Below are 14,501 nucleotides of genomic sequence, written 5' to 3'. Positions count from 1 at the left end.
ATGAGGTGTGCTTCAGATGAATTAAGCTAATATTCGTTCAATTCATCTGAAGCACCCCTCATAGGTGGTTTGAAGGCTTTTCGAGCCTCCTATGAGGTGTGCTTCAGATGAATTAAGCTGATATTCATTCAATTCATCTGAAGCACTTCTCATAGGAGCCTTGAAGGCTTTTCGAGCCTCCTATGTGATGTACTTAATGTGATGTACCTCCTATGTGATGTACCTCCTATGTGATGAATTAAGCTAATATTCATTCAATTCATCTGAAGCACCCTCCATAGGGGGCTTGAAGGCTTTTCGAGCCTCCTATGAGGTGTGCTTTAGATGAATTAAGCTAATATTCATTCGATTCATCTGAAACACCCCTTATAGGAGGCTTGAAGGCTTTTCGAGCCTCCTATAAGGTGTTCTTTAGATGAATTAAGCTGATATTCATTCAATTCATCTGAAGCACTTCTCATAGGAGGCTTGAAGGCTTTTCGAGCCTCCTATGAGGTGTGCTTCAGATGAATTAAGCTAATATTCGTTCAATTCATCTGAAGCACCCCTCATAGGAGGCTTGAAAAGATGGGTCTAGAACACTTTTTGATGTTTAGGCACCCCCCCCCCCCCCTCATTAGCCAAAGTGCGTCTGTATGCTGGACATGCGCAGGTCACCATTTTCAGAAGACAACTGTTATTTGTTAAACCGAGATTTGAGTAGCTATCAGAATGAAGGCTATTTTTTCAAAATTACTACTATATGAAAGGAGTTATAAACCACTTACATGACCCAGAGTGCGTCTGTATACTCGACATGGGTGAATCACCATTTTCAGACGGCTCTTCAGGAATACTATAGTCGGTTGTGCTTAAACTATGATTTGAATAGCTATCAGAATCAGCACCTGGAAAAAATATATTTATATATATATATATATATTTTTTATTATATATATATTTTTTTTAATATGGAGCCTCGACTGGTGTATTTGAATTTTATAGAGAAAAATATACAATTGGGCTGAGAAGATCCCCGTTTCGGAGGATTGATTTTTGTCAACAAAAATTGGGCCGTGAAAACTGAATTAGTAAGTTAAGAATAAAATACAATAAAAAACCATTTTGGAACTTTTTGAACTAGAAAATCATTGAAGAGAATTTGTTCTAAAAGAAGTTTACATTCATTTCAACAAACTTCGAAATTTGTGGCTGCTAACATGGGAGATTCTGTTTTTAGCGACTTTTTTTTGCCGCAAATTTTATTTGTTTTTCCAATTTATTTTCAAAACGAAATGGTAAAATCTGTTAAAACTATCGTTTTTTTTTAAAAAGGAAAGGGCTACTTTGACGAAAAAACTGTACACCTTTGTGCCACTTGTGGTACTAAGGCAGTTAAAACTGCCACCCTGGCAGTTTTTTTTTCAACCCCCATATTCTCTGCGTGTCAGTAAAAAGAAAAAAATCTTTTTAGTTAGCCTATAAATAAAAACTCTCTTCTAAATAAGACAATACAACTTGATCAACTTAAAGACATATAAGAAATAATAAGAGTAAATAAATGAACGCATAAAAGAAAATCATAAAAAAATTCAATATTTACTCAACAAAAAATCAGAACACAAATACAGAAAAAGAAAATAATCCAAAGAACATTTGATATATAATATGAGAGGACACGAAAATGAAACCAATGAATAACACTTTTCTTGAAAACACCACATTCTTGTGCATCCACAACAACTAGTGTATCAGAAACTGGACATGTTTCTGAAATAAAACTACCGTAAACATAGCGGGCAGTTTAACAGAAGATTAAAATACAAAAAAAAAAAAAAAAAAAAAAAAAAAATAGCGGACAGCTTAACACAAGATTAAAATAGCGACGGAAATACATAGCAGGCAGCTTAACAGAAGATTAAACTAGCGATAAAAAACATAGTGGGCATCTTAAAAGAAGATTAAAATAGCGACAAATCAGCAAATCAGCGACAAATTGAAACAACGACAAAAACCCAAGTGAATATTCAACTGTTCGGTTTTCGATAGAGTCCCCCAAAGGCAATGTAAAAAGCGTGCGGGGTAGAGCCATATAGTTTAGCAAATTAATGCTTGCTATAACCAGTGTTTCCACTTCGAAGGATTTTTCCGTGGATCTACGGAAAAATCAAAATCCAAATTGAAAATGTCAAATTCACTCTCTCTTTAAAATATTTACCCCAAATCACCAAAAAAAATTCTGCTACAAATCCTAATTTTCGGTTCGATATCAATTCGTCATACCCAAATTTTGATACAATCGGATCTACGACTTTTTCTGTCTGTGGTATTGGGCACTGCTACTTTTTGTTATAAGGGTTTTGGACAAAACCCTTATAAAAAGAAAAGTTTGGAATCTTACTAGGCCACAAAAGAAGAAAGAAGTTTTCAAATCATGACAAAATTCCAATCTTGCAACTGTGAACGATTAGGACGGGAGAGGCTGCCTGGTTCTTGCAATCATGTGCTTCGACAATGAGACTTTTGTGGCACCTTATGACTTACGGAAATTTCTACTGAATCCGACACACCTTCTACGGATTTTCTACGAAAAAATTTCTGGATTAACGGATTAATTTTTAACGGATTAACGGATTAAAATTTAACGGATTACAAAAAGGAGCTAGTGGAAACAATGGCTATAACTATAACTTTCCCCAGCGAGTTTAGAACAGCTGGGGACAGGGTACAAATGAGCTAGTACCTAATCCATATTTAAAGTCGAAATTGCTAATAAGTTTTATAAATAATATCTACTACAGAAATACATTCAGTTAGAAATAATGTCATAATAGGCTTGAAAACACCAAACACTTTCACATAGGTTCGGGAAGTCTGAAATTTATAAAGAACAAAACTACCTTAAAAGAATTTTAAGCATTTTCGAAAATTTTCAAAAAAGAGGTTAGGATCCCGAATAAAAAATTTGTAGTCTAAACTCAACTAAGAGTCACACTAAAAAATTGGTTTCATCACAAAAATTCATCAATGACATGCCGAGGCAAAGAGATACGGCAATATTAGGGTGCTTTTGGCTGCTGTTCCTTCACACCAGTGGCGTGATTTCGTCAAAATCCCGGGGGGGGGGGGGCAAAGTTGGAGCCAATTGTCCTAAATCAAGTGAAAATGACAATACAAACTGAAAAATGATCCATACATTACCATAAAGGCAAAGATATAGTAAAGAAAACTGACCTGTTTCTCTGGATGGCTGAAGTATGCAACTTATCTTAGTTTTGACAAGATTTTTTTTTGTAAAAACTAAATTGCAGCTTGGGGGGGGAGGGGGTAAACTTGGGTCTGGAGGGGGTAGTTGCCCCCTACCCATAGCACATTACGCCCCTGCTTCATACTACCGAGGTAAACCAAGGAATGATTTGTGGTGTACTTAAAGGGTATGGGTACCTTACAAAAGAAGAACCTGGCGCTAGTGCAAAAAAAAAAAAAAAAAAAATCAATCAAAAACGTTATGTAGCGTTTGACGTTTCTTGGCATTTTTCAACGTGATAATAAGTCAAAATTAGTGTAGCAACAAGTCTCTGATCTCATATTCTAAAAAATACAATTACAAAGCTTGGAAAAAAAAGCCAAGAATCGCCAAAAGCTAGACGGCGTTGGTATTTTTTTTTTTTTTTTTTTGTCGACACTGGCACCAGTTTTTACTCTTATATGTTATCCAAACTCCTTGGGGTGCTCCCTTATTCAGGTGCATGTTTTTAGTAACCTCAGTAAATAAAGTACCATTCTCTTTTTTAATTATTCTTTTATTATCATTTTCCCTCATTATTTTTTTTTTTTTTTTTTTTTTTTTTTTTTCTTCTTCTAATTTTAATTCTATTCCTTATTATTTCTAGAAAAAACCTTTGAGCACATGCAGAGTTTAAAAGTCAATCAAGGGGTCTTACTCTAAAATTCGAAAACAATGAAACAGTGGTGTTAGCTAAAATTGCATTCAGGTATCTTTTTGGGTGGCTCCTCCCTTCTTAAACTCTTTTTTTAACAGGAAGAAAGAAAAGACTGATCCTAGTTTTAATGCATATAAGGGAATATCTTCTCAACGGATGAATTCAGTAAATCCAGAATGTAAAAACTAGAAAAAATTACTTGTTTTTATCTTAATGTACCAATCATCAAACAGAAAAAATCTTAGTATATTACAATTTTACAATTTGCATCCAGAGGGGAGGGGGAGGGGGTAGGAAGATTAAACATTCCAAAATCTATGTCCGACTCGTAAAAACATAGCAAAAATGCATATAAACAAATTTTTTAATGCGTTTATAATTTTTTTTTGTAACCCCTCCCCCCAAAAAAAATATCCAACCCAAAAATACTAAAAACAATAACCCCCTAGCCCCCTCCCCAAATACTAACAACAATACCCCCCCCCCTCCCCCCGGTAAAAAACTGGAAACAGCCCTGTAATGGAGTTTTCTTACATATTTTAGCATCGAAAATGTGGCATATCTAAGGAAGGCACGGGGGACGGCCATCCCCATGCGCAGCCTCTGAGGGGGCGCAAAATTGAGACTTTTTCCGTCAATACTCCGAGCTTATTATGTCTTCTGGATGGGGAGCATTAGCCAACATTGTCCCCGGTCGCTGAAAACCCTAGCTATGCTTCCGAATCAAGAATTATAATGTTAAAATTATTTTGTTTGAATTAATATAAAACAACTTATAGATATCAACTTGTAATAAGACAAAAAGGTAGAACTCGACGCGTCTCTTTTAACACAAGAAAGAAACAAACACTAGCTCTTTTCAAAAAGAGAAAGAAGAAAAAAAGGGAGTAACTGAAGAAAAAAAAGTAACTGGAGATAGGGAAGATAATTACCAAATAACCTACAATAGATTAAAATAGCCCGCTACTGTAAAATTTTTCTCTAAATTCATTTTAAATGTGAGCGGTGACGGTGATCCACTTACTAAATCAGACCATAATAATGCACAGGACTGTGCCAAGTATTGTCATTGAACACTTAAAGAATAACTAGGGGATTAGCTGCAGTTTTTTATTGGGGGGGGGGCAAGAGGGGTCCATATCCGGATAGTCAAAGGACATGGGCTATATAATTTTTTTTTCCAAATTATTGGCGGGGGGGGGGGAATTAAACTTATAAAGAAACTAAAACTAAGTACTGTCAGCAAAGGGAAAGGCTATGCTCCTTGTTTTGCTGGCTTTCAGGGCAGTCTGACAGATTTGTCTTGGGTCTTCAGTGGCGGATCCAGGGGAGGGGCGAGGGGGTCACGCTCCCCCCCCTAGGGTAGTCTAAAGTAGTGTAATTTACTTAATTAACTCAAGTTTGCGTTAATTAAAGTTGCTCCTAACACAAGTTTATCAGATCAACCTATTTTGCCCCCCCCCCTCCCCCTAATTTTTTTATTTGATCAACCTATTTTGCCCCCCCCCCTCCCATAAAAAAATCATCGATCCGCCCCTGTGGGTCTTAACTTTCAAGTAGTTTTCTTCACATGGTCGCTTTTAGAAGATGTATTCTTTTTCGTTATCTTCCTGAGAACAATAAGTGGAGTCCAAATTGGTAATTAAAATTCCCTCACTATTTCTTCTAATATCTCTGGTAAGAATCTTGCTTGGCAAGTTTATTTCAGAAAATGAATGGTTGGTAGTTATATTTTTCCAAGGTTGCGTCCCACTAATTATATTTATTCGCACTGAGAGGAAGTTGATATCTTATATGTAATACCGCTATCTTATTCTCGATATTCAAGAACATAGCTAATTACATTTAAAATAGACTTAATTCAGTTAATTTCCAAACAATATTTAGTATTGAAAAGAAACATTTTTTGTCCTTTTTTTTTGCTTTAATACGCCTTGTTTTTTGGGCGGGAAATCTTTGTGTAAATGTAAAGTTAAAAATATATTCAGGGCTTTTAATTTAAATTTGATAAAAGATAGAAGAGCAGTGATAGTCAATATTACATCTGGGCAGCTTAAACTGAAAAAAAAAATTCAAACACGGAACTAGACACTTACCAAACATACCAACAGAAAAAGATGGCGCCCCTCTTTGTTCTAAAGCTTGAAAATCAGCCGAAGAAGAGAAAACAGCACCTGTAAAATAAGTTGTGAAGTTTTATATACCAATTGTTATATTGTGTTATTTATGTTAATTTGTAAAATTAGAGATATATTAATAATTATAAATAAAAACATATTCTAAAAGTATTGTTAATAGTACTTATTTTTTTTAGTAATACAAATATTATATTAGCAAAGCATTAAATGTATTTAGTGATAATAAAACAAAATAAGCAGAATAAGTTATGGCATCTCAAAATAAGTAACAAAAAGGAAAATTTTGTAGATTAACTGATTAAATTCTTTTGTACTTATGAAAGAATTTCAACCGTAAAAATTTTGCGATTTCGCCACTGATTTCTTAAATATTTCCTCGTAATAATTTCTTTGTTTTTTCAAAGTAATGCCCTCCCTCTGCTCTGCCTATCAGTGATGCAAAATCTATTGACTTTTCACAAAGTAGTGACCTATCTAAATTTTTTTCCATGCAATATGCCAATTCTCAAAATTCACTGTTGCGCCGTTTAAGAAATATTCATATATATATATATATATATATATATATATATATATATATATATATATATATATATATATATATATATATATATATATATATATATACATATCGCTCGTTTAAAGATATAAGCTGTGCTGTTTCCATGGGAAGAATCAACCTTCTCACATTCTTATACAATGGTAAAACTATAACGATTCATCACTCACCGAAGACATAATGAAACCTCCCAAGCTTAAAAAAGGATATTCATAGGTAAAAGTTCCAAATAAAGTTCAGTATGCATTTTAAACTTAAAATTTTGAGCTCTTAATCTTAAACTTCCAAAATTTAATGAAAATTCCAAAGACGTCATTATGTTAGACTATAAATAAATAGATCAACTGCTTGTAAACAATAAATAGCACCGATCAAGAATGTTTATTCTCTTTACTGGTTTAAAATTTTACACAGCAGAGCCAATCAGGTGGGTTTTAACTTTCCGTTGTTTTTATGCTGAAAATTTCGCAAAGGAACGCAGGAGAATCGATCGGCTTTTAAGAGGAGTTGATACCTTAAAGGATTAAAATCCTTAAAGGATCGCCTTATCTTGGCATCGTAAACATTTTTAGTTTGTGTGGTCAAACTATTTATAATTGATTGGGCGGTGTTGCCATGACTTGTAGAGCTTGGATCCAAGTAAAGGGCAGAAAACTAAAAGTCGACACCTTTGAATTTGCTTCCGATTCGACAACTTCTTCCAATTTTCGCCGAAGATGGAGATATTCAGATTTAATGAAACTTGCACCATTAGAAAGTTTGAATGTTGTTTTTTTGACTGTACCTACTATCCCGAAAATATTAGAAAAACAATCCAACTTCTACCAATTTGCGCCAAAGATGGAGATATTCAGATTTAATGAAACTTGCATTATTAAAAAGTTTGAATGTTGTTTTTTTGACTGCACCTACTATCCCGAAAATATTAGAAAAACAATCCAACTTCTTCCAATTTGCGCCAAAGAAGGAGATATTCAGATTTAATGAAACTTGCATTATTAAAAAGTTTGAATGTTGTTTTTTTGACTGCACCTACTATCCCGAAAATATTAGAAAAACAATCCAACTTATTCCAATCTGCGTCAAAGATGGAGATATTCAGATTTAATGAAACTTGCACCATCAGAAAGTGTGAATTTTGATTTTTCGATTGAACGGAGCAGGATTTTCTTGAAGCTAAGAAAAAGGCAGTCCCTAAGAAGTTCTAGCATATCTCCTTGGAAAACATTAAAAACCAGCTCAGTAGAAGTATCAAAGGAATATCATTTGAGCAATTTGACTGCTTTGTAAGCCCCTGTAGTGCCAACCGCCTTGATTGAAAACCATGCCAACACAAAATGCATAATATTAATGCTTTATGTATATTGAATAGACAACACTTTGATGAAAAATTAGTAAAGGATAATACCTTTTCTTTAGTTTAAGCTAGCCTCTCGTTAGATTTCCAAACTGAAGAGCTTTTTGACAAAAAAGTTAGCTCGTTAACTGTTTGACGCATTGAAAATTCCCTATCAATTTCTACCAAAATTGCATTGAGAGTTCGTGTGGTGCTTGGAAAATTTACTAATGAGCCCTTTGTCTTTGACACGGTCAGCCGCCACTGTGACTCACAGAATGATTTTAAGGTATCGAATGGCCTAAAAAACATGGGGTTATTTGGCTTCACAGCTTGGCTTACGAAAATACTTCACAGACGTTAGCCAATGAAATTAAGGAAAAATGTTACCACAGAAATACAGGATAGAAACATCCTTTTTCCCTCTACAGTTACAATGTTTACTAAATACTTTTTGAGCAGCCTATGATTGTCCAAAAGAAATTTCGGTTTCAACGTGTAAACGTATAAAACAACTAAAACCGTATTTAGCTTATCACCGATAGAACAATGACAATCAGAAATTCTGTAAATAAAAGGAAATGAAGGAAGAGGTGAAGTTATTGCTATTTGAAACAGAAAGGCTACAGATAAAATATCAAGACAAGTGCTATTTGGGAATATTTCAAAGAAATAGCTAGGAATTGAATTACGAGACACACGAAGCTTCGACATTTACACGTGGACCTTAAGAAGGGAATGATAAGTTACTTTGAAATAGCAATCAAAAAGACTCAACGTAAAAGAATGCTACTAAATCTAATCATACATTCATTCTTCTTGTAATTAAAATACGTTATTGGACAGTATCAGGGTTGTTTTATTCACACCTTGTATTTGACCATTTTGGTGAAATTAGTTAAAAGTTCTTTAAAGTTAATTCTAGTTAGTTCTTTAAAGTTTGTTCTTTAAAGTTAAAGAGTTGCATTGAACGGTATAAAAAAAAGTATTTTTAATTAATTCTTATTATTTTCTATACATTATTTACGTTCATGATGATAGAATACCCCTAAAATAATGTTTTTACCCTTACAAAATGCAACATTTTTCTAGATTAATGGTGTCCCAAGTGACAATATTGTCACTTTTTTTTAATTATTTCAGGGTTCAATCATACCAAATAATCCAGAAAAACGGATGTTCCACGCTAAATGTCATGAAACGTTGATGATGAAACGCTTACGACGAAACTCTTCCACGATGAAACGCTAAACGTCAATTTCTGATTAGTTTTCTCAATAATTTCTGATGATTTATCCAGTTATTATTTGGCTCAGAATAGCGGCAACTAGGGCCATATCTCAGGATTTTTGGTCGGAAAGGGTTATTTTTCGGGGGGAGAAGAGAGGGGAGTTAAATAAAACGCATCAAAAATGCATTTTTTTACGTTTTTACAAGGCAGACAAACAATTCGGGGGCGGGGGGAGGCACAAATCCCCGAACTCCCCCCAAATACGGCCTTGGCGGCAACCTTGTTTCCTGACCTGCTAATCTGACCCTTCGGATTTGTTATAGAAAATATATATACCTAGGAGGAGCAAAATATTATTCCAGTCTGTTTCATTTTGAATAGACGCACAAACGAGGGCCCATAACTTCTTCCAATATTGGCCGAATGAGCGCGACTGTAATGTATGTGACATGTCTCTGACTGGTAGACCCTAGAATCATGGAAAGATAAGTTTGGAAACCAATATGAATACATATGAATAGATTATCACATCGACTTTTGTCAATACATACGTAATATAAAAATTAGATATTAGGGAGATTGAAAATACATCGCAATTATTTTCGTTGGATTTATTCCACTGGTATAACTATTGAATAGCGTCTATTTACGAGTCAAAGCGTCAACTTAAAACAATAAAATAAATGAAACCCGAATTTTTGTTCAGGAGGAAGGAGGGAGCATAAGACTATCTTACAGTGCACTTTATCAAATGGGTCCGGAAAAAAAGGAATTGAGGTCCTAGTTCAAGCCTTCAGGAGTTCCATTGTTTTTTAAGGGAGGAGGTCCAATAGGGCACCAGCTACCCTTGATGTAGCCCTGCATACGCTATTTCAGAAGCCCCTTTAACCACATCCATATAATATCTATAGTATAGTGTTTTCAACTTGCATAAAAAGGATACATATTTACAAATTTGTCAAATAAAATTCATGACTTTATCGAAACATGTCAATGTTAAAAAACACGTCATTTAAACTAATTATAAGTTTTTTTATAAACGTAATTTTTTCCCTAGTATGGTTTATAGATATTGACAACAGCCTCTCAGAAATGCTAGAATCATTACCATCGTCTATGATAAAGCCACAAACTTTAAACATGAAAGTAAATGCTTTTCAATCAAGTACCCATACAGGGGCGGATCCAGGATTTTTTTTTAGGGGGAGGGGGCAAAATAGGTTGATCCAATATATTTGCATTAGGAGCAAGTTTAATTAACGCAATCTTGCGTTATTTAAGTAAATTACACTACTTTAGACTACGTTAGGGGGGGGGGGCGCCTGGATCGGTCACTGTATCCATACCATCAGCGTTCAGAGACGTCCTTTTCTTCTATTATTTCAAGTCATCCCCCCCCCTACACAAACACAAATTTACTGCGACAATGAAATTTATTGCAAAATTGTGCACAATTGTACTTCATACTTTGTCAATATTTGTTTCTATCCCGTCAGTTTATAATAAGCCTTGTTTATTTTGATTAGTCACTGAAGACAGAACGTGGTTATCCTGTCCGAAATATCTGGCAGTATTTTCTTTTTTTAATTGTCCCGTCGGTCCCTTTTGGTGCTTTTCTTACTCACATATTCACACTTTTGTAGGGATAAAATAATTATGACACAGATTAGGAATTCCTAGGCGCTATAATGAGCTTTAACGAAGTATCAAGTTGAAAGATCAGGCTTGTTTCAGTCCCTTTCTCGCTCCTAAAGAAGACGGAAAAAGGGAGACCTTGTCTTTTTCATACAACGTTGAAACACGTGCAAATAATTTGGTAATATTAAATTAAAAAAAAACAAGAAGAAATGAACTGAATAGAAATTAAATTTATTTATGAACCCGTTGTATATATAAACGACAAATAATTTAAAAACAGAAAAGGGAAAGGCGGAAATGACAAATAAAACAAAAAACGAAATTAATATCATAATATAAGCGCAATACTAACATAAGAAATGCGATACAGTCACTGCTTTAATAAAGAATGCTACGGATGTATATTGATTCGGTTAGTATATGCTTAAAAACGTCTGCCAATGGGAGCCTTAGGATATAGGATGTCTACCTCTTAGTGGCCATAAAATTACTTGTCCAAGATGACAGGCCGAAGAGCCGGGCTCTATCTAGGATTTTTGTGTGTGTGTGTGTGTGGGGGGGGGGGGGGTATAAAAAAACTTGAGAAAGCACAAAAAAATCTATTTATGTGTATAATTGTTACTTTTGCACCAACCAGACAAAATTCAGGGGGGGGGGGGTTTCAACCGGGTAGCCCCCTCCAACAGGATACGGCCCTTCCGATGAGATACTTCCTAAAATAATAATAAGTTTGCCAAAATTATTTTGTTTTCATTGGAAAAAAGTACGAAAAAAGGCCCAGGGTATAGAAGCCTTAGAAAATTGGAAATGAGAAAGTGTTATACGGTTTAGCCGGCTCAGCTCACAGTTTAGCGCGCAAGCCGGTGATTGAAATGACGTTTATTCGGTATTATGCTGCCGTAGGCACTGGACGTCCAGCGCTAGAAATGACAAAGCTTTGAAAATAGCGTAATAGCCATAAACTCTATCAAAATCATTTGAAATACACACTTTCAAATAGTTCAGCAAAACAAAAGAAAACAAACAAAAACAAAACAAAATAGTTCAGCAAAACAAAAAAGAAAGAAGAAAAAAAGAAATTTCTCCAAAAACATACCGAAACACTAAGTGTTTTAAGCAAGGTTGTCTTATTGTTTTAAAAAATAGAGTTGTGAGAAAGTCAAACTTTAGCGTAAAGAGCGAGGCGTTGAAGATGGGACAGCCCCTTTCATATACGGAATAATTTCTGTTCGTTTTAAGTTTTAACGTCGTTCCTTATTTTCAGTTAAAGAAACTTGTTTTTTTTTTTATCTAATACTTCTTAGGACCACTGTAACTAGGACAATGGTGGAATGGTAGAATTTATAGTGACCTTAGTGATTTTAGTTTGATTTAGTATCCAGATAATGGCCTGCTTATCAGTTCGAGTCTTTCTACTTTACAGGCAAACCTTGATTCTTTGATTTCTGGCTATAAGCTCCTAGGACTTAATGTTAATGCTGCTAAGACTGAATTTCTTGCTTATAATGCCCGAGGTAAAGCTATATCTTCTTTATCTGTTATTATAGCAGACAAGTCTATAATAGAGTCTTCCTGACTGAAATACCTCGACCTCGTTTATGACCCAGACAAGCGTAGTGCTCGTGTTCTTACCTTCTGAACATGTCATATCATGTTTCCGCTCCAGCTATGCCAAACTTGCTGCACTGAAGTATAGTTATAGTCAGCATGCACTTCCTAAATTATATAGTGCCCTAGCTCTGTATATTTCCCCGCTTTGGGATTTGCAGTCTAAAAGGGAGCAGTTAAAGGTCCGATCGGGGTTTTTTCGCTTTTTGAAATTTTTGTTAAGATTCCCGCTCTATTGCAGGAATAGATTCCCGCTCTATTTTATTTTGTAAAAATATTGCATTACTGACCCTCTAGATGTAGCGGATTTAATAGAATGCGATACGTTTAAGAGACGTTTAAACCGTTTACTTGATTTTCTGGCAATTATTATTATTTACCAGTCCTGTTTGGATTAATTTTGTATTATCTATTTTCCTTGCTTAGAAGTTGATTTTTCTTTATTTATATTTTTTTCTTTACTTTATATTTATATTTATTTATATATTTATATTTTTTTTATTATATTTTTTTCTTTACTCCGCTTCTTTTTTGTATGTTGTAAGCGGGCAAAAATAAACTTATCTATCTTATTTTATAACAGCTACTATCCGTGCCTTCCTTGGTCTCTGTCAAAACCATTTGAGCTAATCGCAACTAATAAAGGAAAAAGAAAGAAAAACAAAGAGAAAGGAAAAAGAAAAAGAAAGGTCAAGGATTCTTAATGAAAATCAAACCATTAAATTCAGCGTATCCAAGAACCTTGATGTAGAAGTTTCAAGCTTCCATCTGCAAAATGTGGAATTTTGTATTATTTTTTTTTGTCAGAAAGTGTTCATTTGTTTTTTTTTCCCAGGGGTGATCGCATCGAACCCATAGTCATAGAATATCGAAAAACGGTTCATTTCAACGGAAACTAAAAGTTCTAGTTATCTTTTAAGTGACCAAAAAGATTGAAGGGCAAATGGCCCCCCTCCCACCCATCTTTTTTCCTAAAAGTCATCCGATCAAAATTTTGAGATGGCCATTTTGTTCAGCATACAATATGTATTAATATAAATGAGTAAATAAATCTTAAAACGAGTGAAACTTAAATTGAATATGCAAATCAAGCTTCAACCGAACAAAAATCTCTACAAAGAAGAGTTAGGGTTTTCCCTCCTTCTCTCACTGTAAAAGCCTAAAACCCACTGTGTCATTGGCGCTTTACTGAAAACTATGTGTCTTGAATAAAATAAAATCAAACTGAAGGTTTGATATATAATGCTATTAGTTGTTGAAAGATCATCAGTTCAAGATTTTATCCCACTGTAATTTTATTTTCATTTTCAATGTTGCAATAACTGGAAAAGAAAATATTTGTAATATATTTCGTTTTCAGAGAAGCACCAATGACGTACTAGATTTTAGACTTTTACAGTTAGGGAAGGGGATAGTGTCCAAACTCTTTTTTTTAGTGAAGCTATATTTGTCTTAAACAGTCCTAGGAAATAAGAATAAAATTAAACTGAACAATTAAAGTATAATAATATTGCTGGTTAGTAGGTTTTCTCTTTAAAACTTAATACTGCTGTAATTTTTATGCTTATTTTAAGCATTAAAATAATCATGAATGAAGATAGTTGTTTAATAATCTGTTTTTAGTTAAGCGCCAATGACGTAGTGGGTTTTAGACTTTTACAGTAAGAGAAGGAGGCAAAGCCCAGACTCTTGTTTGTAGAGATTTTTGTTCGTTTCAAGCATGATTTGCATATTCAATTTAAGTTTCAATCATTTTAAGATTTATTTACTCATTTATAATATACTATGTTTGTTTATTTAATTTTTGGTCGTTTTGGATTTCATTTATGCTTTAATAGCAAAATATTATGCTTATATATATTATACTTTTACAGGCTTACACTCTCCAGGGTTGATTTTGCACTCTACATAGATTTTTTCTGTTGTTTGGCGATATTTTAATATCTCTTGTCAAAAAAAACAGAGCGATATTTTTTTTGTCAAAAAAGAGGAATTTTTTTGTGTTACTCAATGGAGTTTTAACTTTAGACATTATTCCTTGGAAATTAAGAAATTTTCCTCAAACATA

The 14,501-nt window shown here is 34.0% G+C and overlaps 1 protein-coding gene across 3 annotated transcripts in view; it reads right to left on the bottom strand.

Annotated features, from left to right (window-relative positions):
- Positions 1 to 14,501, bottom strand: part of LOC148948916 (ral GTPase-activating protein subunit beta) — a 258,402-nt gene that overhangs the window by 74,074 nt on the left and 169,827 nt on the right. For all 3 annotated transcript variants that reach the window (XM_089094831.1, XM_089094829.1, XM_089094830.1), the window contains exons 13-15: positions 9,524 to 9,656; positions 6,020 to 6,097; positions 768 to 887 (exon numbers count right to left, since the gene is read on the bottom strand). In XM_089094831.1, coding sequence (XP_088950957.1) covers positions 768 to 887; positions 6,020 to 6,097; positions 9,524 to 9,656 — 331 coding nt within the window. The remainder of the gene's footprint in view (positions 1 to 767; positions 888 to 6,019; positions 6,098 to 9,523; positions 9,657 to 14,501) is intronic.

This window comes from Artemia sp. Qi Xiang Cuo, chromosome 9, assembly GCF_049724085.1.
Source record: "Artemia sp. Qi Xiang Cuo chromosome 9, ASM4972408v1, whole genome shotgun sequence".
NCBI lineage: Eukaryota > Metazoa > Arthropoda > Branchiopoda > Anostraca > Artemiidae > Artemia > Artemia sp. Qi Xiang Cuo.
The sequence above is the reverse complement of the archived record's forward strand: the minus strand, read 5'-3'. Positions and strand labels throughout refer to the sequence as shown.